This window comes from Vulpes lagopus, chromosome 4 (genome assembly GCF_018345385.1).
Source record: "Vulpes lagopus strain Blue_001 chromosome 4, ASM1834538v1, whole genome shotgun sequence".
NCBI lineage: Eukaryota > Metazoa > Chordata > Mammalia > Carnivora > Canidae > Vulpes > Vulpes lagopus.
In genome coordinates, this window is record NC_054827.1 from 133,972,742 (window position 1) to 133,997,290 (window position 24,549).

General features: G+C 41.8%; 1 protein-coding gene across 1 annotated transcript in view; it reads right to left on the reverse strand.

Moving 5' to 3' along the window:
• Positions 1-922: 922 nt before the first annotated feature.
• KLF3 (Kruppel like factor 3) overlaps positions 923-24,549 on the reverse strand; it is a 36,994-nt gene continuing 13,367 nt past the window's right edge. The window contains exons 2-6 of the mRNA XM_041752090.1: positions 21,974-22,069; positions 13,218-13,704; positions 12,292-12,442; positions 7,138-7,298; positions 923-4,881 (exon numbers count right to left, since the gene is read on the reverse strand). Of these exons, the coding sequence (XP_041608024.1) occupies positions 4,700-4,881; positions 7,138-7,298; positions 12,292-12,442; positions 13,218-13,704; positions 21,974-22,030 (1,038 nt within the window). The 5' untranslated portion in view covers positions 22,031-22,069 and the 3' untranslated portion in view covers positions 923-4,699. The remainder of the gene's footprint in view (positions 4,882-7,137; positions 7,299-12,291; positions 12,443-13,217; positions 13,705-21,973; positions 22,070-24,549) is intronic.

Genomic DNA, 24,549 nt, shown 5'->3' on the forward strand with positions numbered 1-24,549 from the left:
ATTATAGCCAATCATCTGGACTAATCCAAGCCAGTGTTCCACTGGGATGTAGCAGTGCCATATAATACATTTTGAGTTTACAGTCAACTATCTCAGTGTAAAATCAAGGAAGTTTCCTGGAGAAATCTGATGGAGAGTGCTCCAAAGTTTGAGTTCAGCCTTCTCCCCAACTCCTCTTCTCCAAGTTGTGGAGGGGTCATATAGTAAGTGCCAGCCAGATATTTTTTCATGTTATGCTAAAATGAAGTCCAGGCTCAAGGTGGCTGTTGTGAGATCTAACAAGCCAGTATCTTAGTCTCAATTACATTTAGGGGCAAGGGGAGAGTAAAGATGTTCTTACATTTTGCTCTAAATAAGAACTCTAAATCCCCATCAGAAACTATTTGTTGTTTCTATGATGCTGAGGATATACCAGTGTCCACGGACATGGCTTGCAGAAGGCTTGAAAAGTTTATTCAGAATCATTTAATGCAGTTACTGTCCTGTTCCCCTACTCCCCAAGTTATGAATCCTAATCTTTTAAAAAAATTAAATATTATATATATTATACATTGTATCCTTTAATACAAGGCACTGTAAATCCTTTTTGGAAGAAGGTGGGTGTCATAAACAAAAAATAAATATTCCAAGAATGTATTAGGGAAGTTTGTGGATTCAGGGTGGGTTGTCTACAAGTTTATTGTTTGTGGCTTAGAAGACTTTGTGCTGCTGTTATCAAAAACCCAGAGACATAACTTCAAGGCTAAGTTAACTCATTCCATGTCAATATCTGACAGTTAGATTTGTTTTTCTTTCTCTCCATCAACAATTGCCTATCAAAGAATGACTCACTTTGAAATTTCTAAGTACTGTCTCTTACGTGTTACATTGCTAAGTTTTGCTCCTAGTGATCACTGCATGTGTAGTAATCACATGATCACGCTTAATATTCTGATGGTTTTATTAACAAGTATATAATACATATATTGCATACTGTATATAGTATATGAGGACTGTACAGTACAAATTTATGTTCACAGTTTGACATGACAAAATGTCATTACTGAATTCCCATTGGACTACAGAGTAGAAACAGAGAAGGTACATTAAACATTCACATCTTTAGTAAGAAAGATTACCAAAATGTTTCAGTATTTGCAAGTATACTAATGCATGCTAAAAACCTTTACCCATTCAGTCTTATTAGCTTATAAAATATATTACACTTTATTAAAAATTTCTGCATAGTTTATACAAGTATTAAAGTATTGTAAATGTAATAATCCTGCTATACTTGCAGGTATGGTTTAAGAGATGCTAAGCAGAAAGATTATTTTGACCCTCTAACACTAAGTACATAACAGCAAAAAAAAAAAAAAAAGTGCTAGTATTTGTAAAACATAGTATTGTTGTAGCCCTCGTTTAATGCATGTAAAATGGCTTTGTAAATGTATTAAGTGAATTTGCGATCATTTAGAACTTGTTAACCTCGACCAAGAAGAGAATAAAGACAACTCTGAGCAACTTCATGTATAACAGCAATTCCTTCAAGATGACTGTGTATTTTCTAACCAAATTATTTTAAAACCTTACATCTTTGAGATTGTCTTTAAAACAATCTAATCAGGAATGACGTGCAGATATATAGTATCAGCAATAAAGTCTTTCAAATTCCACATTAGTGCAACACTGATAGTGCAGATGGGTGTTTAATAAAATATACATTTACATCTATAGTTCCCCTATAAATCTGTTCCAAGGCTCTTGAAACTTCCATGTATTTAGCATTTCCTTAGTTGAACATAGCTATGCTGCTAACATGTTCTCCATACCAGATGATTTAGAATGTTAATGCCCATTTATGAGATTCACATTTTAGAACTCTAAAATATGATGGATCCAGCCTTAATTTTTCTGACTTCCCCAAGATGACACTTGGACAATAAAAAGAAACTCTTTAACAAAATTTATACAACACTAACTTCCTGTTTACAAATCATTCTCATCAATGTAAAATATTGCAATTAAAACCACCATTGATAGTAATATGGCACATCATTAAAACCACATGTTCAAGGGCATCTTATCTTGTATTTGAGGTCTTCCACAATTAACACCTAAAAATGTCTAAGAGACTAAATTTCTCAACTATCATAGTAAAATACAAATATATATAAAAAAGGAAAATTTGGTTAAGAGCCAATTGGTAACTAAAGTATACAGACCAGAATGGGAACAGAGAATGGCCTCTCTGGGTTGCTTTTCTTTCAGTTAAAATGTATCTTTGTTAATGAACTGTTAACATAACCTAAGTAAGCTGAAGAGTAATGTAAGTCTTTGCAGGGTCTTGCTTGCTCTTTTGAACAAAATTTAAATATGCATAACACATCAAATTTCATGAGAACCTACAAAGCTATCAACTGGACTCACACTCAAAGCTAATTATGCAAAGATGATCAATTCTACCCTTTCTTGCCTTTTTTCCTACCTTCTTTCTATATGGGTTGGAACACATACACAGGTCATCTCCATCTCCTTGCATTCCAACTCGATTCTTCAGTGTGTCATAAAAGAATTACTTCTAGAAATAAACACTTTGGCATGAATGTGACTGAGCATTTGCAGTACGGACAATACCTACTTTATCCCTCAATTCATGTCATAGTTGCAAAAACACAAACAGAAAAAAAAAGCCCAATTAGGAGGTTTTAATATTCTAAACAAATTTCGCAGTGCTTACAAAAAAAAAAAAAAAATCAAAACCAAGTGCCAAGAAGATAACAAATCACTTTGCATTTCTCAACTACATTTCCTTTCAGCTGGTTCAGAGGGCTGAGTGGGATCTCTTAGGTGCACAGTCCCTACAACTAACTTTTATTAACATAGCGCCATCAAAGTAAGCTCCCCACATGATACGCAGGCCTCCAGAATCACTCATTCGCTGATGTTTTAAAAACAATTGAACAATGTGCTCCTCCCAGTAAGGTTGTGCTGGATCCTGAGTTGTGGCTGGGATGAATCGTCAGGATTCCATTCTTCTCTCTTCTCTTCCATCCTTTATCGAGGGATGAAGGCGCATTTGGTGATATGCACCCACATTTGACCACCGTCGCCCAGTCTTCAAATTTAGGACCAATGACATTTCTCTGCATGAATTATTTTTATTGGCATTTAGACTATGGTGCTCAAAAGCCAGCTTTTGAAAAAAACAAAAACAACAAAAAAACTTCCCCCAAATAATGGCGCTATTTATCTTTAACATAAACACGAGTCATTTTCAGCTTCTTCTGATGGGATAATTGAGAGATAAATTTCCAGCTCTTTAGCAGTAGATGTTGGGGAGATTGAGCTATAAATATATGAATCCCTGAACTGTGGTTTTTGTATTTTTCAGAAATCTTTCCCCCAAATGAAGGTATGTGTGCTTCACAACTAGTTGTATTTACAAATAGTGTCACTCAGGTCTTAAATTGAATGCATCTACTAAAGCATTAGCAGATACTTATTTATGGTATGTATCACAGACACAATTGACAGCCAACTTGGCACCTTACAGTTCACTCGGAAGAGTTTCTGTATAAAAGCTGTATGATTAATTTGATATGGGAATACAATCACCACTCAACGTGTCCCCGTTTGCAAAAAAAAAAAAAAAAGCTGTTAAGTAGGTTGGGAAAAAAAGGACCATCCAGATTCTTACCCAAAAGATTTCTTTTTTTTTAAACCATTACTGGGTAAATATTTTTGTGGTGTCCCTACAATCAACGCTTGATGACTCACATTAAGGACATTGGAGGAATGGTGACAGGTGCATGGATAACTGTCAGTTTTCGGCTTTCCTGTATGGTTCTGAACAGTCGGAACACAAGAGCCTGGAGCTCTGGGAATGCACTGCATAGCTAACCAAACAAACTGAAACCTCACCAAAGAGCCCTAGCCCAGGAGGAAGGGCCAGCTTCCTCCTCGGCCCCTGCCGCTTCTCCCCTGTGCAGTGCCCCTTTGTTCTGACTCCGTGCTAGGCAGATAGAGCATCCAGCCCTTAAGTGACACACCTCACCTGCCTGAATCAGCAGCTCTGGCTCAGCTCCAGTAGTGGCTGAGACCTTCTTGTCAGCTGCAGCCACAAAGGAGTGTAAAGGACTTAATTTAGATGATGTGGGAAATCCAAGTTGACGAGCAGGATCTGTGAAGGGCAATGGAAGAGTGGACGGTCCTACCTGAAATCTTGCTGCACCTCTAACTAGGCTGTGAAAGGGTGTCCACCCTTTTTGCTGGCGAGCACAAAATACGATCACTGGGCACAGAGGTATGAACGTCCCTGGCAAGGACTAGCAGGCTGGATACTGTATTTCTAATACATTTACTTTGACATTCTTTTGAGAAATACATGGAGAAACTGACAATTGGTTATTTGAAGTTTACATGTTCCCTTGTTCTCATTACATTAAACGTATCTGTAAGAAGGGTTTGCTTAGCATCCCCGGAAAAAAAAAAAAAAAAGTGTTCACATTCTTTAGGTCTGACCCGTGGTAAGGAGAAGAGGATTAGAGAACGTCTACTACTGACCATATGGAAGTTTGAATGATATAAATTCAGAGATTCAGACCAGCTGAATCAAAATTAAAATGTACATGTAAAAAATGAGTTAGATAATGGGTGGGAGGACAGAGAGAGAGCCGGGAAGAGTGGGGAGCCAGGCTGAGGTGGGGGACGGAGGCATTCAAACTAGCATGTGGCGTTTCCTATGCAGGGCAAGGTGGTCAGAACGGGAGAAGCTGCGGTCACAGTCTGGACACTGGAAAGGTTTGATTCCAGTATGTTTTCGGAAATGTCTTGTTAGTTCATCGGACCGAGCAAACTTCCATGTGCATCCTTCCCATGTACATTTGTAGGGTTTTTCTCCTGCAAAAAGAAAAATGGGAGAGCTTATTTTTTTCCCTGAGGGCAAAAGGCGATTCATTAGTTTAAAAAAAAAAAAAGAAAGAAAAGAAAACATTGGTGAAATTAAGATCTTTGAGCTAAAACACTGGGCAAATATTATTTTCAAGGTAGGTCCATCCATTTGTTTCCCAAAAAACACAGCGCCACAGAAACCATAGCAAGATAAATGAGAAAAGGATGGCTTAATTCTTTTAATATTTAACTGGCACTTTGCCAAAGAGAAAAAAATTTTTTAAGAGTTCTTAAAGCATAAAGCCACTGAAATCCATTCGGAGGAGCTAGCAAGTAATTTTGGTTTTGCCCTCAATAGTAGGGATGAAGAACTTAAGAAACAACTCGTGATCTGTGTTTATCTCCAAGTCTTAAAGTTACTGGGGTGCTCAGTTTTATGCATTGCTTTCCACTTAATGAAAAGTCCAAATTGAAAGTCTGTGGGATTCTTATTATTTTCATAGTTTCCTAAAAATGAGAAGTGTGCCAGACACTGGCAGGGATTTCAGCATCTTTTGTTTAGTCAACAGCAATTACGCTTCAGTATAATGCTCTAATTCAGACATACTAAAAATACAGCAATTTCTCCCCACCCTGGCAGAAGCCAGGTCTCTCCAACCCCCTCCGGTGGGATGATGACAGGCAGGAACAGGAGCTCCTTGGGGGAAATCATAGGGAGAGCCAGGATGAAGACCCTTACAAATAAAAAGGCCATCAGTGGCAATCTGAAATGTTTGCATTAGTAATCATGGGCAAATGGGTATCACAAATCAACTCCCGTCTACTATCCCTTGTTTTCTAGAAATTTTAAGGATTGATATTCCTTGGTATTTCAAGGAGATATTCAGACTTGTATTATCTGCTTTGCTTCACAGAACACAAGTGCTAAGGTTATTTTCCCTATACCTCAACTGTTATTCAAATATTTAGTGTCTGGGGCAGTTGGGTGGCTCAGTGATTGTTTGCCTTTGATGGTCGTGATCCTGGGGTCCTGGGATCGAGTCCCACATCAGGCTCCTAATGGGGAGCCTCCTTCTCCCTCTGCCTATGTCTCTGCCTCTCATGAATAAACAAATAAAATCTTTAAAACGAACAAACAAGTATTTACTGTCTTTTTAATCTTAGGCTGAAAGTTGGTAACATCCACCTCTCAGGTTCTATTAATGCCCTTGGTGGTGCTTTTACTAGTTTCGTTGGCATCACCAATTGGATGTTCCTCTAAACACAAGGTGATCACCCTAGTTCCCTCTGTAACAGGGACAGCCCAAGAACTCAGTTGTCCACAAGCTGGTGTCCCCTCTCCCAGGGAGTCACTGAAAAACTTCACTTCCATACCCCCATTTCCCTTCCCTTTTCTCTTCCAAATCCCAGATTTTCCGTTTTGTCAACATCCCTCATTCGAATGAATCATAAAAGCTCAAAAGCAAACAAACAAACTACATTCTGAGTTAAGGAAAAGGTGCACCCAGGACAACTGCTATTGTACTAGAATTTCACATTGAAGGGGTTTGAGGTCAGGTCAGCTGGGACTTACTGTCAACTGTAACCACCAGTACTGACTGGGATTAATCAGGCCATGGAAAACATTTTTACACCGATTCCTTGAGATATTTTGCACATGAATGTTCAAGAGTAAACGGAACAGTATTCCTCACTGCTGTCATCATTTTTGTAAGATATGGCTGCATGTTCTGTATTCAGTCCTGGGCAGAATAAATACCCCGGGACAAACAGGGCAGGCAATGGCATAGAGGTTCCCTCCGTTTTAGAAGACATGAATCCTCCAAATACCTTTACTTTTCTGTATTTGTTCTACATAGTGAACTGTGGTGGTTTTTTTGTTTTGTTTTGCCATTGTGAATTTGATGATGTACAACACTTATTAAATGAAACAGGCCTATGGCTAGGAGCCCTTCCCCTCCATTCCAGCAGCCTTTCCAACCTTTTCTCTCTCCCTGAAACACAGAATATAGAGAACTCCATGGGACTGGGAGGGACCCTGTCACGGAGATAACCCGGAATCGAACGGAAGTTTAAAAATAACTCTTGAACCAAAAGTTCGTTTTCCAGGACCAGCAGAGAGCTATATAGCCCAACTCGGCTGACTTGCACAATGTCTGGACCATTTCATTAGAATCACCTTGGAAAGCTAGGATATCTGTTTCTAACATCCCATTTTGCTATTTGTGAAGAAGAAAGCTGGAGGGAGTGTAGTATGTCGGATACCTGTGTGTGTTCTTCTGTGTGCTTTCAGGTGAGAGCTTTTAGTGTACACCTTGTTGCATCCGTCATAGTCACATCTGTGTATCCTTCGTTTCCGCTGGGTGTCCGGGGACTCCACAGGCAAAGGTCTCTTCCCTGGTTGTACTATGACTGATGGATGATTCCTATGAGAAAACCGACGTTAAATATAAGGTATCAGGTCAAAGTCTCTTCCTCTCCTTCAGTCTACCAAAGGCATTAACAACACTAGGCGAAAACAAACGAACAAAAAAACAAACAAAAAAACCCCAACAGAATAAACAAAAAGAAAATTAGCGGATCAACCCAAGAAGCACTGCTATATTCATTCAACAAACATTGAGTGAGCACCTACCATGAGCCAGGCACTGTGCTTGGCACCAGGACACAAAGATGAATAAAAACAGGGTTCCTGCCCTCGAGGAGCTCACACTCTAGGGGGAGACAGACATGTAGATAAGTAATGACAGCAAGAAGGGTTAGGTGCTATGCTAGAGGGAGATGCAGGTGCTAGGAGAGTCTCTTGCCCTCAGTAAAAATTTGCCTGTTCAGAAAATCTCATGGTACTTTATAAAGCCATGCTGAACCCTGTTACCCTGTCTTGTCACTGGCTGCCCTGAGTGTCACTTACTGCTCTTTAGGGAAAAAGGTAAAAGACCAAATTCCTAAATCTCTGGCAACCCCCACTAAGTTATCTACATTTTAGCCTTTACATAATGGGCAATTAATTAGCTTCTCTTCAAGATCACCAATTCACATTGGAGTTTCAAATTTTGGCTCTTCTAAAATCAAGAAAGAAAAAGAAAGAATGGCACTGCTGAGTTCACGACCTCAAATACTTGTTGCTGGTATTCCTGCGTGAGGGCGAATTTTGGTTGGTGCCGAGCTAGCTGTCAGGCAAGGAGGAGTCCCCTCAGCCCCGACAGTGGCTCTCAGGGGCCCCTGGGTCTCCCAGCTTTCCTGGCTGCTCGCCCAGACCCATGCCTGCGTTGGCACACCTTTCCAGGGTGGGTTTGCAATCATGTCAAACACTATTGCTCTGAACTTTCTTTTTCAGAAAGGGATCTGGTGGAAAGAGGAGGCAGATGGGGAAGGGCTGGGGAAAGTCTGCAAGCCTTCCTCGGGCTTCCTCTGCTGATTAATGTCTGTAATTAAAAAATTCTAATCTGTTAATTTGCTTTCCTAACGACTAATTACTTGATACATCACAAGCTTATGGAACTGGCCTCTGACGGTAATGAAAACTTCTTTGTCTTTTAAATTGGAATCTAAAGTTCTTAAAAATGTTCCAAATAACACATGAATTTTCTGTACAAGCATGGATGAAGAGAAAGGGAATCTGATGAAGGCAAATATTCAAGCTTGGGAAATTTAAAAAAAAAAAAAAAGGATAATAAAATTTAACCATAAAAATCAAAAGGGAGCCCCTGAAATGAAACTTGTTTGGATCTGGGTAAAAATCTCAACATATGTCCCTTATCGGTAACTCTTCCAGGTAGGCTAAGAAGTAACTAGGAAAAGAATAAAAGGTGCATTGACTTTAAGTGACTCTACTTATTTCTCACTTCTATTATTAGCAAAGAAAACTGGCAGTTGAGTCTCACTTTACCTTCCTACCTTGATGTTTAGTGGGGGTGATATAGAAGAATAAAATCGCCAAGATGGAAAAGTGAACATGGGTGGGTGTGTGTGTGGGAGGGACAAGGACTTCAATTCTATATATATGTACAAACAGAGAGAAAATAGAAAAGTGACAGATCTATGGACACGTACAGTTTTTAGACAGCTGAATCATTAATTTAAAAAATCCTTCAATAGAAAGAAAAGAGTTATCAGTTTATTTTTAACTTTCCACCTTAATGCCATGGATTGAAAGGTTTCATCTTCATTAAGACATCTTCAAGAAATAAAATGCTGGGGGAGAAACTGAATGGTTAAATACATCTCTTCTGCCTCTGGGATACCGGGGGAGTATCCCAGGTGATTTTAGAAGCCTCTCCCAATTATTAGATTTTATGGGTTGGGAATCTGTCTAATAGTCTCTGTGCAGCAGTTACGATCGCTTTTCCCAGCTCATTTTGCATATAAAGGTATGTTAAAAGGCTGTGTGCTCCAAGGTCAAATCCCAGCTCTGTCACTGATAGTCCTTGTGACCCTGGGCAAAGGATTTACCCTTCTGTGCCTCCGTTTCTCCTGTAAAATAGCGATGATGGGAAATAATATGATCTCAGGAGGTTGTGAGTAATGTACACAAAGCAGTATAACATCTGTTCCAGATGTAAACCCACTAAACGGTAGCTGTTAATATTTTGAGGTTCAGAAACCCATTTGCAAACTTTGCCCCTTCAGCTGCTTAATTTCATAAGTTTTTTTTGGGGGGGGGGAAGGGGGAGTCCCAACACTAGAAAAGGAAATCTCTGCTCAAGCCAATGTCTACCTTGACAGGTAGCATCACTGAGAGTGAGTGGCAGCCCCATCTCTAAGAAAGCCAGATGCTGGCAGAAGGTGGAGAGCGGGATCTTGAGATCTCGTCCTTTTTGGATTCTCCACTGCTCACTTTCAAAAAGGCTATTTGGGACCATTACAGCCAAGAAGTTAGAACAGCTTTTAAATATCAGATACCTGGTCATTGTTTTGAGTTAAGCCGGACCCTCTTAAGTTTGTTAAAATTCACACACACAATTAAATGAGGAGATCAGATCCTCAAGCTTTTTGTTCTAAAGACATTGCACATGTGTAAATATTAAAAAAAGGAATCTGATAGACAGTTGAGTGCCTTTAAAAATAATTCTGAAGCTGTAACTCTTACATTCCAGCAAATGGATTTCAAAGCTGTATTTTAAAGTCCGCCTTCGGAAAGGAAGGCCTTCCGGAAGGCAAATATTGGAGCTGCCTCATTGCAATGGTACTAGGCGCTTGGTTTCCATCGATTCTTTCCTGGCTAGCTGGTTTCCTATGTGGGCTGTGACTGGGCACACGCCAAGACATTACTTAATCACATCTGTGAGAGAATTACTTAAAGAGTACATGTCCCAGTTGTGGCTAATCTGTTGAATTTTTTGAGGAGCAAAATGCATTCTTAGGTCAGCATTAAAATAAGCATATTACTCATTAATCATTAAAAGCCATTGAGCTTGAGATCATCAAAAGAACTTAAAGTAAGCAAAAAGCATTTTCTTTTCAGCAGTATTTAGAGCACAGAACATTGCTTTCAAATATTCCTCTTTTATAATGGTTTACATTGTAATTCGTAACCACCTTGGAATAACCCTTTTCGGGTCAATGGATCATCCCTCTCTCTGTGGGCACTTGGCTTTATTTAGTTGTAAGGCATATTCATCACCTGTGCAGGAATAATGACAAGTGCAAGTCATGTTGCCAGTTATCTTGCCAGAGACACCTGGCATCATAAAAAAAAAAAAAAAAAAAAAAAGAGGTAACTTAGCCTACAAGGTGTGTCTATTTTGGCCAGTTCTTCTGTGTCTCCTTTCACCTGAGAGTGGGAGCGGGACGCACTGGTTAGACAAGGATGTGGCAAGAAGAGCCCTCACTGGGTGGCAAGAGATCAAGCCTGGACCCCCTCTGCTCTTCATAGTGTGATTATAGGCGAGTTATCTAATGTCTTGGCTCATCAGTCTCCATTTGCTCTGACTCCCACGTGCTTGTTGCGGGGGAATGAAATAATTCCTTTGAAAACATGTGGGAAAGTTTCATGGGGGGGGGGGGGGGAGAGTGCATTATGCAATTGTGAAAGGTAATAATGTACCAGTTCATCAGACACATCAGACACACTCTCTCCCTGCTGATGTGGCTGGTCATAGGATTCAGTCTCTCCTTCATTTATCAGTGAGGAGGGGACAACTGCCTCCCCCGCAAAATAACTTACTATGATTTGGTGCAATGAGCCATTAACATGACCTACTAAGAAGGTACCTACTTGGGTTGAATGTGGGTAGAATTAGAATGTACTCTAAGTTCCAGAAAACAGCTGTTTGGAAGCCAGAGGATTCACACTCTGTTGCACAATTAATTGGGTAAGGGAGAGGGGAAAAAGTGGAGTAGAAACATGGGCAACACTGTTTCAAGTTGGGAAAAAAGTGCTATGGGAGAATGATGATGGAAGGGACCTGGAGGGAACGAAAACTACCACCTCTGTACTAGGAAGCTGGCCATTACGTCCAACCTTGAAAGTGCCCCAACCCAAGACAATTACAAGAAAAATAATTACAACTGACAAGGAAAATAAAGAGGAAACGGAGGCACCAAGATTAAGTGACTCGGCCAAGGTCATCCATATAGTGGAGAGCAGAGCTGGGATCCAAGATGTCCGATCCAAAGGTCACCTTCTTGGTTCCTACAAACACAGCCTCCAGTGTAATCACTGGTAGAAGGCAAGGCTACCTATTGTAGTGAATCCCATCAGTGATGCTATTTTAGCTTGTGTATGACACGGTCACATTATAGAACTAAAACAGACCACTGTTCAGTGCATGGATGTAGGCCAACACAGAAGCTTTCCTCCTGCATGGCAGTTCTAAGGCAAACTGAATATTTTAAGGGCTGATGGGATTAAAAAGACCAGAGAATAACGGGTCATTCCAACACTGAACTTCTCTGAGCTACACGGACAACTTTCTGTGGCCACCACTATTTACAGGTCTTTACTGGAGTGACTTCTTTGGGCTGTGGTTGGCCTGAATATTCTGATTCAAGACACTCCCCATCACAGAAACAGACTACTGGAAGGATGAGGTGTGTCTTAATAACTAAAGTTTTCATGATCCAACCTTAAGTAGAATATCTACAATCCCAAATTCAATCCATATTGGAATTAAGATTATGGGAAAACTATGTATAGCCTGGAAGGATTAAAAAAAAAAAAGAAAGAATCCCAAAACACCAGGATAAATCATGAGTGATCCAGATGCTGCAAACTTGGCGTCAAGGTCATAAAGCAGTCCACATAGCAGAACACATTGCCTCTGGAGCGATTTCCCCATTTTTCCCAGTGGCTGCCCCTACTGCAAGGTATTCCTGGCAATCACACCACAACACCACAAGCTGGAAGCCTGTGCTTCCAATCCAGGTCCCAAGATGCACACTGCTACGCAAATGTTGGGTAGACCTGAACATACTTACTCTTGCAACAGTGCTTGCGGGGGGGACACTGAGTTCATTAAAGGGGGTGACATTTCTTCAGGATAATAATCTGTCCTCTGTGGTTCAATCCCAGGTTCTATTTTAATTTTTTTCTGTAATATAGGCTTCTCATATGATTCAATTACAGGTACTAAAAAAATAAAAATAGAAAAGTCACTCCATGTACAATTTACCAATTTCAGCTTTTAAAAGTCTATTGCACAGCTTCTATCTCTAACACCGGATTATTTGTTTGCCTTTGCCAAAATTACAGCAGAAACAAATCTGGGTTTGGGGTGGGGGTCGGGGTGGAGGGGGCCGGCTCTCATTTCGCCCCCACCACTATCCTACTAGCAAGAAGCATGCATAGGAAGCTGGACTTTGAGCACCTCAGTCCTCAAACGGTTCTACTTTAGGATTTTGGGTTAACCTCTTTTTAACCCTTTCGTCTCCTGCCTACGGCGGGCCAGTGAAGGAGGCGGCTTTTAGTAACCATTACTCATCACCACCATCAGAGGTGTGTATTAGATGCCGTTTTAACAGAGCCACATCCGCATTCAATAAAGCAACATAGGAAGTCGGGATTTTTAACCGGCCCGAATTTGCCGATTATGCAGTGAAAGTAATGATTTTATGGCATTAAACAGCTGGACTCCTGGGAGCTCTTCCAGGATCAACACTTAAAAAAAAAAAAAAAAGCCACGACCACGGAAAGGAAAGGATGCCTGGGGCAGGGGTCCCTGGAGGGCCAGAGGCGGGGCAGGTGGCGGGGACAGGTGGCGGGGCAGGTGGCGGGGCAGGTGGTGGGGACAGGTGGCGGGGACGGTGGCGGGGACAGGTGGCGGGGACAGGTGGCGGGGCAGGTGGCGGGGACAGTTGGCGGGGACAGGTGGCGGGGACAGGTGGCGGGGCAGGTGGCGGGGTACCTTGCATGCTGCTGTTGGAGTTCTCCATCTCCTCCGACAGGGAGACCATGAGCGGCTGCTGGAGGTGGCTGGTGTACATGAAGGGGACCGGCTGCACCACGACGGGCTGGATGACGGGCAGTATCCCGGGGCTGCGGATGCCGTGCCGGGACAGGGCCGCGGCCATCACCGGGGGCATGGACAGCGGCACCCCGAAGGGCTGCACGCCCGCGGGGGGCGGCGAGTACTTCTTCACGGGCGGGCTGGAGGAGGGCAGGCTCAGGCCGGGCGAGGCCCTCCGGTGCGACGGCTGGAACTTCAGCGACGACGGCGAGTTTCCCGCCGAGGGCGGCGAGCTGCGCTTGTTCACCGTCAGGTCCACCGGCTCCATCTGCATCCCGTGCGACAGGCCCTCGGGCGTCTGGAAGAACTTATCCGGTAGCGGCGTCGAGTAGATGACTCCGTACTTGTTGGGCTTCATCGGCTCCATGTAATTAGACGGGTAGGACTACCGGGAAGGAAGGACAGAGACGTCTCAAGCCACGGGCACGGGTGCGCTGCAGCCCCAGCTACCGACGCCGTCGCTACAGGGCGCTCCCGAGGGCGCGCAGCCCGCGAGCGCTGTACCTGGATGTGTGCTGAGCCCCCCAAAAACGCTGAAGACGAGCACCCCGCAAGCGCTGTACCTGGAGATGTATGCTGAGTCCCCCAAAACGCTGAGGACGCGCACCCCACGAGCGCTGTACCTAGAGATGTATGCTGACCCCCCCAAAAAATGCTAGGAGGATGCGCACCCCGGGAGCGCTGTACCTGATGTATGCTGAGCCCCCCAAAACGCTAGGATGCACACCTCGCGAGCGCTGTACGTGGAGATGTATGCTGAGCCCCCCAAAACGCTAGGAGGATGCGCACCCTGCGAGCGCTGTACCTGGATGTATGCTGACCCCCCCCAAAAAATGCTAGGAGGATGAGCACCCCGTGAGCGCTGTACATGGAGATGTATGCTAAGCCCCCCCAAAACGCTAGGAGGACGCGTACCCCTGAGCGCTGTACCTGGAGATGCTGACCCCTCCCAAAAATGCTAGGACGCGCACCCCGCGAGCACTGTACGTGGATGTATGCTGAGCCCCCCCAAAACGCTAGGACGTGCATCCCGCGAGCGCTGTATGTGGATGTATGCTGAGCCCCCCAAAACGCTAGGAGGACGCGCACCCACTAGCGCTGTAGTGGAGATGCATGCTGACCCCCCCAAAAAAACGCTATGAGGACGCGCACCCCAGGAGCGCTGTACCTGGAGATCTATGCTGACCCCCAAAAAGCTGGGAGGATGCACACCCTGCGAACACTATACGTGAAAATGTATGCTGACCCCCATAAACACTATGAGGGTAAAATGAATGTCAGGGTTAACGGGGTAACGATGTTACATGAGACATCTCAGGGGTTTTTTTTTGTTTGTTTGTTTTTTGTTTTTTTAATTCATGAGAGACAGAGGCAGAGACATGGGCAGAGCGAGAAGCAGCAGGTTCCCTGTGGGGACCCTGATGCGGGACTCCATCCCGGGATTCTGGGATCACGCCCAGAGCCGAAGGCAGACGCTCGCTCAACCACTGAGCCACCCCAGGCACCTCGAAATCTCAGATTTAATTCTATGATGATTCCCATCCAAAATATTAAGGTTGAGGTTGATACCTGGCAAAAACTTTAAAACAGGTGATACACAGATTTTTCACGGGCCTTGATCCCTAGGAGTCAGTGGGGCTTCTCAGTGGGGCTTCACACTGCGCAGGAAATGCGGCTTTCCCCCCAGCGGTGCGAAGTGTGCAGTTCTCACCATACGCTTGTGCGTAACACAGAGAAACGGAGCTGCAGTACATTTGGAGGGGCTTCCGCTGCTGACCAATCGATGCCTAGGGTGACCTGAGCAATGGTCCTGTTTGCACTGGACAGTGGTTTCAGCACTAAAAGCCCTACTACACTCCATCTCAGGCAACTGAGATGGTCAGTCATTCCCACCCACCTATATATCGAGGGCCACCGGCTATCTCGTAATTATGTCCTTGGCCCCAACTCATTCAACGGTCTTATTCATGGTTTGAATGAAACTGTAGGTGGTGACTTGATGTCCAAATTTGTGCATGACACAGAAGTCTAAGAAATAGCTCTATGACTCAAATAAGGACACATGGTGCTTGAAGTGACTACTTACACACAAATTGAAGCGTAGTGTTTCCTTCAAATCTAAGATCTGACGATTGACCTGACTGATCTTCAAATACCTTTCTCTCATAGAGAGAAAACAGTCATAATCATTGCATGCTATGGGTGTAGTCCTCGGCCATGGAATTCACTAGAATTACTTCTATTCCTTAACTAAAATTGAAAAAAAATTCTTTGCTGTAAGATGCTTTTAAAAAAATTAAACTCAACATAAACTATTTTCTTTACTCGTAGGTATTTTAGGGAAACTGAAACTTTTAGTAGTGATAACATGTCTGCTAAAACTACTTGCATTTAAAAACTTTATAGTCAAATTGATAAGCAACATACTATGCCTTGCTTTCAGTTCTAAAATCATTTTGAAGCAATACTAGCTCACGGGACAACAACGAAAACTTACCAATGGGGTCTTATCATTGAAGAGTTTACATGCATGAGAAATTTCCGGACTGTCTCCAGTGCCCCAGTAGCCACTACTGTGAGTTATAAATGACGGTGGGACAGCAGTAGTTTTTATTGGGATTACAACTGAGATCATACCCCTTCTTCTCTGGGCCTGCACTAGGTGCATCTTCACCTGGCTATGCATCCCCGGTGTGGTTTCTAAAAGCCCCTTCTCTGGACCTACCAGGCAGAAGTATTGGGCCGATATGGGACCAGGTAGTATTTATCTTTATCTGCTTCTGAAGTCAGTTTCTCATCATTAGGATTGTGTGTTTTGTTCTTCTGCCTTTCTTTATCCCTGTCAATGCAATCTCTATCATCTAGAGCAGTGATTCCTGCAACACGGTGCACATCTCTCTCTAGGGGTACCGGAGACACTTATAGGTAGTACACAAAGAATACAGTGCTTTAAAAGAGTTAGATGTTTATTTAAATGCATAAGAAAAAAACTTTTTACAGTGTTGATACAAACTTCCTTTTCAGAATAAATTCATTAAAAAAGCAATTCTACAGAAGAAGGTAGGAAAGCTTACTAATATTTAGGGAGAAGTGCAGGTGCCATGAGTATAAGGCAAAACTTGTCAAGGTGATATTGAAAACCCACATTTTAGGAGGTTGTGAGGCTAAAATTAAAATTGGATTCAGTGAGATAAGCCATGTAATGAGCTTAACACACACTGTAGTGCTAGAAGTCTCTTTTCTTTCTAGACAAGAAGTGGCGCTGTAATGGGTCTGATCCTCTCAATCAGGGCTTCTCAAACTTTATTGTGCACAAATGTACCTGACCATCTTGTCAAAATGCAGATTCTGGATTTCTGGAGTGGCCGGCCCTAGGTGCACAGACCTCTTTTGAACAGCATAGCTCTCAATGACAAAGAGAGAATAGAATAAAAATACTAATTTTTAGTATTAAAATTTGATAAACCATTCAAAAACAATTTAAAAGTGCAGGAAGAATTTTTCACTAACAATACTGCTTAAAAACAATGATGTGAAGGATATAAAACCAGGAAAATATTTATTTATTTATTTATTTATTTATTTATTTATTTATTTATTTTTTTTTTTTTTTTTAGATTTTATTTATTTGAGAGAGAGCCCATGTGCACACATGAGCAGAGGGAGGGGCCGAAGGGAAGGAAGAGGGCGAGAACCTCTAGCAGACTCCACAGAGTATAGAGCCTGACATTGGGCTTGATCCCAGGACCCTGAGATCATGACCTGAGCTGAAACCAAGAGCTGAACGCTTAACAGTTTTAAAAAACTGTTGTTTTTTAAAAACAACAATTGTTTTGAGTTATGTATCAAGAATCAAAGGAGGAAAAAGAATCTTCCTTTAGAACCAGGCACATATAAGTACACCACAGGGTAAGAGGCCCAAAACATACAGCCATACTAATATTAAATATATTTACACTTAAATATGAAAACAGGTAATGTTAAGAGGCACCAATCTGCTAACAAAACAAAAAAAATTCTAGTATGTTCAACAAAGGTTTAAAGAAATAATTAAATATGGGGAGAGAAAGATTTCTCCTAGTTCTAAAGGTTAACTCACTTTATAGAATTTTCAAAAGTGCAAAAAGTTCTTGTATTAGAAACAAAAAGTTAGGAGATGGGAGGCAGCATTAATTGTTTCTACTCACCAAATGTAGCTTCTCCCTTATTTTCAGCCTTATTCTTCAAAGACCTCCCTATGACCTAGATTTTAATGCCAAGTTATTGGCAGCTAAATAGAAAGCAGAATGAGGACACATTTTTATTGCTGTCATTGCTAGATTTTTCTAACTGTGGGGTGAGTTTAAGGAAAGTAAGAATTTAGAACCTGGGAGATTTGCAAATTTAATAATATTCTCAGGTTTCTGAAGCCATAAAGAAAGAGAAAGCCACACATAAAGCCAAGTTTTATAAACATTATGCACTTTTCTGCTGACTTTGCTCCCCAATGAATGCCCCCCGGCCCCCCATACCCAACCGTGCAGTTTTTGCAAGGCTTTGGGGCTAAAAGTAGGGAGACACATTTGGATACACATCACAGTAAACAATTAACTATTTCCAGTCTGACGGCCTTGTAAAAGGGTGAAGAAATGTGGTTCCTCATACCATCTCACTAGAAATTTCCATAGTGATGTTGATCAGAACCTTCTGTAAGATGTGTTTGCTTTAATCATTTGGATGGAGCACTTGAGCTACTACAATCAGCTTGCAAACAATCTGGTTCTCCACACTGTAAGGACCAATACAGGGTTTGCTCTGGGCATGTGCCTTAGGTGAGTATACCCTGGTAAGAGTAGCTTCTCCTCTGTTCCAGACTTTTCCTATCTTCTAGCAAAGCAGTGCAAATAAGGGCCACATTAGTCCCAAATCCCAATCGGAGGCAAGTGTTGAAGAGGCAGCAAAAGCTCCTCTGGCCACAGATGGCTATCCAATCCCCCGGTGCACACAGCTTACCCGAGGAGGCCTCATATCCTGGAACAGAGCAGCCTGAAGACAAGGCTCCAGCAAGGGTCTCTCCCATCTTCCGGCCCTCACTGGGGGTGGTCATGAGTTGTGCTTTTCAAAAAGTTCTCTCCTGTTGTAATATACATTCATGTGTTCAACCTCCACACCATGTGTAATTTCTTTGCTGGCGGCCTCCTCTTATGTGATGAATGAATGAAGTGAATCAATGCACACTCTGAGCAAGTTTTTACAACACTATGGATAGCATCAATTCTTTTGATTCTCAAAAACAAGGACTAATTGTGACAGGGAAAAAGGCACAGGGCTTGGACGATTTTTCCAAAGCTACCACTTTGGACTTAAGTGAGCACTTTAATCGTCTCTTGTTTTACTGGGAATCGTTTTGGTGAGTTTTCCATCACAAGACAGTTGAAGTGGATGGACTGACTGCATGAAACATGGGCAGAGCCTCTATTTCACTGCTTATTAATATGAAAACCGAGCGAACATCCGTGACAGGGCAATGGCAAGTCACAGGCATCTTCATACCAAGGGTGGGGTTCCCACTGCAGAAAGGCGTGGTGCATTTATAAACACACACTCTGGAAACAGCAAATGTCATACTCTTCTACGCAAACTAAAGTAGAAAGCTCTCTTTCTACCAGGCTCAGAAAAGTCATGAAAGTTTCTGTTAAAACAGAACAGAGGTACTACTGATTTTAAGTAAAATCTCAACCTGTAAAGAGTCTGTCAGAGGATAGTTTTCATTACAAGAAAGGAAGGGGAAAAAAATACACTTTTATCCAAAAGTAATCTTCCTAAAGGAATAAAATATGAATACTTTTAAAAAACGTTTTCTTTCTCACTTCCTGATTTAAATTCTTTCATTTCCGACCTTCTTTGAAAATATATTGGTAAAAGCAATTCTTTGATATGTGCATTGTATATTCACATCTCATATTTTGCATATTATCATTTCCAATTTTGCAAAAAAAAAAGAAAGGCTCAGGGAACTGCTGGTGGTTTGCCAATATCACACTGATAGTAAGTAGAAGAGATCCACAGCACGGGGAGGGGGGTGGTGGTCTATGCTGTTCCACATTAGGGCCATCCGAAGCCTTACTGTTTGCCTCAAAGCACAAGGGTTAGCAGAGGAGGGTACCGAAAGCTTACATTTCAGTAAGAGAAATGACACTTCCTTATTTTTTATAAACTTTAGCAAAATACCATCAAATAGGTACTCAGCCTTCAGGTCAAAGGTGGAATTAAAAAAGAAAAAAAGAGGAACAAGGGAATAATAAATTAGGCTTAATGTACTATAGAGACAGGAAGGATAAAATCTGAAGATTCAAGAGTGGAAACAAAAGCTGTTTATTTAGTTTTGTAAAGTAAAGTAATCACAACACCCCACACTACCCAAATGTTCCAGTTAACTGAGGTTTTGCTGAATTAAGAAAAAGAAATGTAATTGTAAGGACTGTCACTAACTTTTGATGAAATGATCTCATCAAATTCTTTAAGTGTTAGCTCGAAGTTGAAAACTAGAGCGTGAAGGAGAAAAAAACATTAATTGCAAAAATACTTCTATATATTTTAACTTCACATATTTATGTAAGGTAACAGCATTATAAGTATGTCTGTTACTTCAAATTCATTTTATTTCCTTTTTTTTCCAGTCAAGTGCATTTCCTTGCACTTAATTATATCACACCAACTTAGCAACGTGGATCTTCATTTGAGCTTTAAATTGGCTCTTCAGCCGTATTTTCATGCTTGATTAAAAGCATTGGAAGTATACTGAATATTAAAACGCATCAAAGATGGTTCTGCATCATTTATAAAATTAATCATATTCTCCAGTACTAAAAACCTATTCATATTTCAAGGATATAATTAATAGGGAAATTTTATAGCTCAATTTTCCTCCAACGTGATCACGCGATAGTTTGGAGTAAGGGGGCTGATGAATATGGTGACGGCACCAAATAACATCAGAAGTCAATTTAGTTTTTGATTAATGAAGTTCTTATTGCTCAGTTATTATCACCTTTAGACACTTGGGTTATCCAGCTCGCACGCTGGAATGTAAATGTTATTTCCTCCAAGCCACTTGGACCTCACTTTTCATTGTACCCAGTGGTAAACACTCCGCTGGTTCAGTCATGCCCATGGCGACTCAGCTCCAAGGGCCTCCGGGTGACCCCTGTGTCTTGTATAAACATTTTTGGCAGGAGCCTCAGCGGCCGATGCATAAGGATGATCTAATTTTGCAAGCGTGTCATTACCAACCTTCAGATACACAACTCGGCCAAGTTTTTCCCCTTGTGACTATTTTCCAAGCCCATGGAAGAAACGAGCAAGGCAGAGTGGGAGCCTTGCCCTGTTATTTCCTATTGGCCCATCCGATCGCCAGGAGTCCAAACCACTCCCTGCCTGGAAGTCCCTGGACCCCTCTCTGTCACCGCCCCTGTCCCACTTCCATAGCACAGCACCAGTGCTGGCCCTCTATAAACCCCTGGACTAACTCCTAGCCGCCTGTGGCCCAGAAGCTTCCCGAGGGGTTGGCTTTGCACGAAGGTGTTGAAAAAGACAACAAGATTCCCTCCCAGCCACAGACTCTTCCATAGTGGAAAGGAATCCCATCCTCATGGCTAGGTCCTCTCTCGTTAGCTTCTCCTCAACCATCTCACTCAGGCATAGCTCAGGATAAGCTGTTGTCATCGGCTTTATTCTGAATATGTTTGTATTTTATTTATTTAAAGATTTACTTAAAAAAAAAAAGATTTTATTTACTTATTCATGAGAGACACAGAGAGAGAGAGGCAGAGACGTAGGCAGAGGGAGAAGCAGGCTCCCCACGGGGAGCCTGATGTAGGACTCAATCCCAGGACCCCGGGATCACAATCTGAGCCAAAGGCAAACACTCAACCACTGAGCCACCCAGGTGTCCCCCGAATACGTTTTTAGATGCAGGGCTGAGAATTTTTTTCTTTCCCAGGTTTCATCTTTTATTTAATCAGCTCCAGGAAGGACATGCTGAATACCACAGGACACAAAATGGAATATTTTTTTTCTTCCAGTATTGAAAAAGAAAAGGACATTCACAAACATTTTTAAGAAACTATTCTATATAATTGGGTTGGTGATCTTGAGTAAAGAACACCTCATAGAAACACATTCTTGATGCAGATTTCTTGTAAAAGTACAGCTGAAAGCTTCTTAACCATGATAAACACTGAGTATGGGATTTTTTTTTTTTAATATCCTGGATGCACATTAATTTTTAAAAATCAGTCTGGTCAGGCTTTTTTTTGGGGGGGGGGGCAAACCAATAATCCCAAGAGCCCCAGCAAAAAAGCTGGTAACTGAGTTTTTATAAACCTCCTTCTGTCATGACTAGATTCACCTGTGACCCAAGTTCTATGCTGATCACATCTTGGAGGGCCTGGGGTACTGGTCTTGAGGAGACATGGATCCCATCTATTGAAGGGTATATGGTATTAAAGGTGCTAGGAGGGTGTTTAGCCTAGTTACCAACCGTGGCTTTGAGAAAAGTGTGTTTACCAAATGCCTGTCAAGTGATGAGTAACTTTAAGGAATAACACAACACACAATAATGTTATTGCCACTTGCAGTAAATAGGAAGAGGTGTTCAATTTTGGAAAACTTACCACCGACACGGAGTCCATGACCTCTTGCTTGACAGGGACCGGGTCAAACATGAGCATTCTTTTAGTTAAGCTTTCTAGGGTGCTCTGAGGTTTAGCCTAGAAAACAAAACAAGGTGTCCAAATAAGTCCCAAGGTCACTTTAAACATAAGTGAGTAAAAATAAAACCTAATATTCCTCAAACCCCTTCTCTGCTCATTCCTCTCCCCTGGCCCCAGAATGGCTGGAATTTATTTTCCTTACCTATGAAAGATGCCATTTTATATAATTAAAACCAGATTCCACGGTCATAAGTAGATGAGAGCCAACTGGCATTTCTAACTCCAATACATAAACCCTGACATTTTCTGGAACAATATGTACAGCCCCTCCTGAGCAGCAAAGCTTGCATAACATTGCTGTGCAATTCACCATCAGTTCACATGATATATGAATGTTAAACATTTTTCCTTATGTTCATTACAGACAAATCAAGAAAAAAACAAGACAGGCAAAAAGAAAACCTAGAACCAACCACCATTCATAACTTTGTTTTTATCCTTCCAAACTCTCTTTTAAAATGGATTATAGTATACATATGATTTAGTACCCATAATTTCACTTGACAACGGATTGTAAAAATGTTTCTTTTTCAGTAAGTATGGTTCCATACTGTGGAATTCACTATGCCACTGTGTGAACACAGCTTTTTTCCTTTTTTAAAGTATCCCTTTTTACTGGGCACTTAGATTGCTTCTAAATGTTCATCATTATGGATGGCAGTGAGCATCTTTATACTTATGCCTTCCTGCACACCCTTAATTTATTGTTAAATAGCATTAAGGGTAAATCTCACATGGAGGAATTCTTGGGTGAGAAGCATGTACATTTTCCAAAGCAGCTGATCTATCATCCAGCAAAAAAGCTCTATTATTTCCATGAATAAAACAGAACCCATTTCTCAACATGCCCACCTGCAATGTGCATTACCACTTAAAAAAAAAAAAAACTTGGTTAGTTTGTCAGTTTCAAACTGGCAAACTATTTTTATTCTAAATTGATTTTGTTAAAGTCGAATTTTTTCAATTTTTATTTTCCATTTGCATGTCTCCTCTAGAGAAATGCCTATATTCAGGTCTTGACTCCTTCCCCATCCCCAGGCTGCCCATTGTTTCCTAACCCACTTTTTATACATGAAGACTTATTTTTTGGTATTCACTCCCAATTCTTCATTAGGAAATAAGCTAATCTACAGCCTAATGTAAAGGAAATGTCCATCTTAATCCCATTTGGCCTTTCTCTTCTCTTCTTCTGTTGTTATGCTCGTGTTATCCCTCCCTTTTCTTCTGTGTTTCTGTACTAGTTCACTGCTGGCACTAATCTACATCAAGCCAACTGCTTCCTCACAAAACAGAATATTCACTTTGCTCAACATCCAACTGCATCTCATAGGTTTGGGAATCACTGCCCAGCTACTACCCACATCTTCGACAACCTGCTTTAGGCATCTACTATCCAAATTTGGTTTCAGGCTTCAGAGCTTTGGTTGAAGGCAAGGTCTTTACTGGACCACTTTGGTTTGTGTGGGAGAGTGAACAAGGTCTGGACTGCAGTCTACCTGAAAAAGCTGCAGAAGTCTCTGGTTCTAGGTTACCTCCTGTATTTCAGGATTAAAACTCCCCAGCCCCAGCCCCACCTCCACAATAGCAGTTGCATCCACGCTCTGTGGGTTTTACTACGAAATCTTCACATACAATTATAAAAGTAATACTGTGTCGTTCTTGTGCTCCCTTGCTCAGTTGAAGAAAGACTGTTCTGGGTCTCATGACAACACGTGAGTATCGTCATTAACTCAACATAAGGCTCTGACTTCGAATTTTATTTTCCTACACCACAGTATGTATTATAATCTGTGAACACAATTTGATACCAGGCTGCTCAAATCAATGGTGCTAATACCCTCTTATGTATGCCAGCAAAAACAAACCCCAACAGCCAGTGAAAAATGGATGATTTCATAATGAAGGATGAAAACCCCTTTTGTGTCTTAGGATCTATTATTAACCAGTTCCCAGCCTAGCAGCTGCAGAGATGGATATGGTTCTAAAAAATACTGTCCAGTGCCTCACAGCAGACTATAAACAAAAGATGTGAGATCTTCTGCTCACATCAATGAGGTCAGGTAATTCAGCAGCCCTGACCTTTGGCTGGCCACCCTTCCCCCAAGCCTTTTAAATTTAATTTAATGGCTACCCTTCCCCCAAGCCTTTTAAATTGAATTTACTCTTAGATTCATCCACTTGACTGAAGGGTATCTTGATGCAAATCCTTCTAAATATAAGCAGTCCTATTCTCAGGTGCATAACAAAAAGAGCTCTGGTCTTGGTCTCTCTCTTTTTTTTAAGATTTTATTTATTTATTCATGAAAGACACAGAGAGAGGCAGAGACACAGGCAGAGGGAGAAGCAGGCTCCCTGCAGGAAGCTGACGTGGGACTCCAGGACTCCAGGATCATACCCTGAGCCAAAGGCAGAAGCTCAACAACTGAGCCACCCACGTGCCCCTGGTCATGGTCCTGAGACTCAAACAGGAGAGCTGC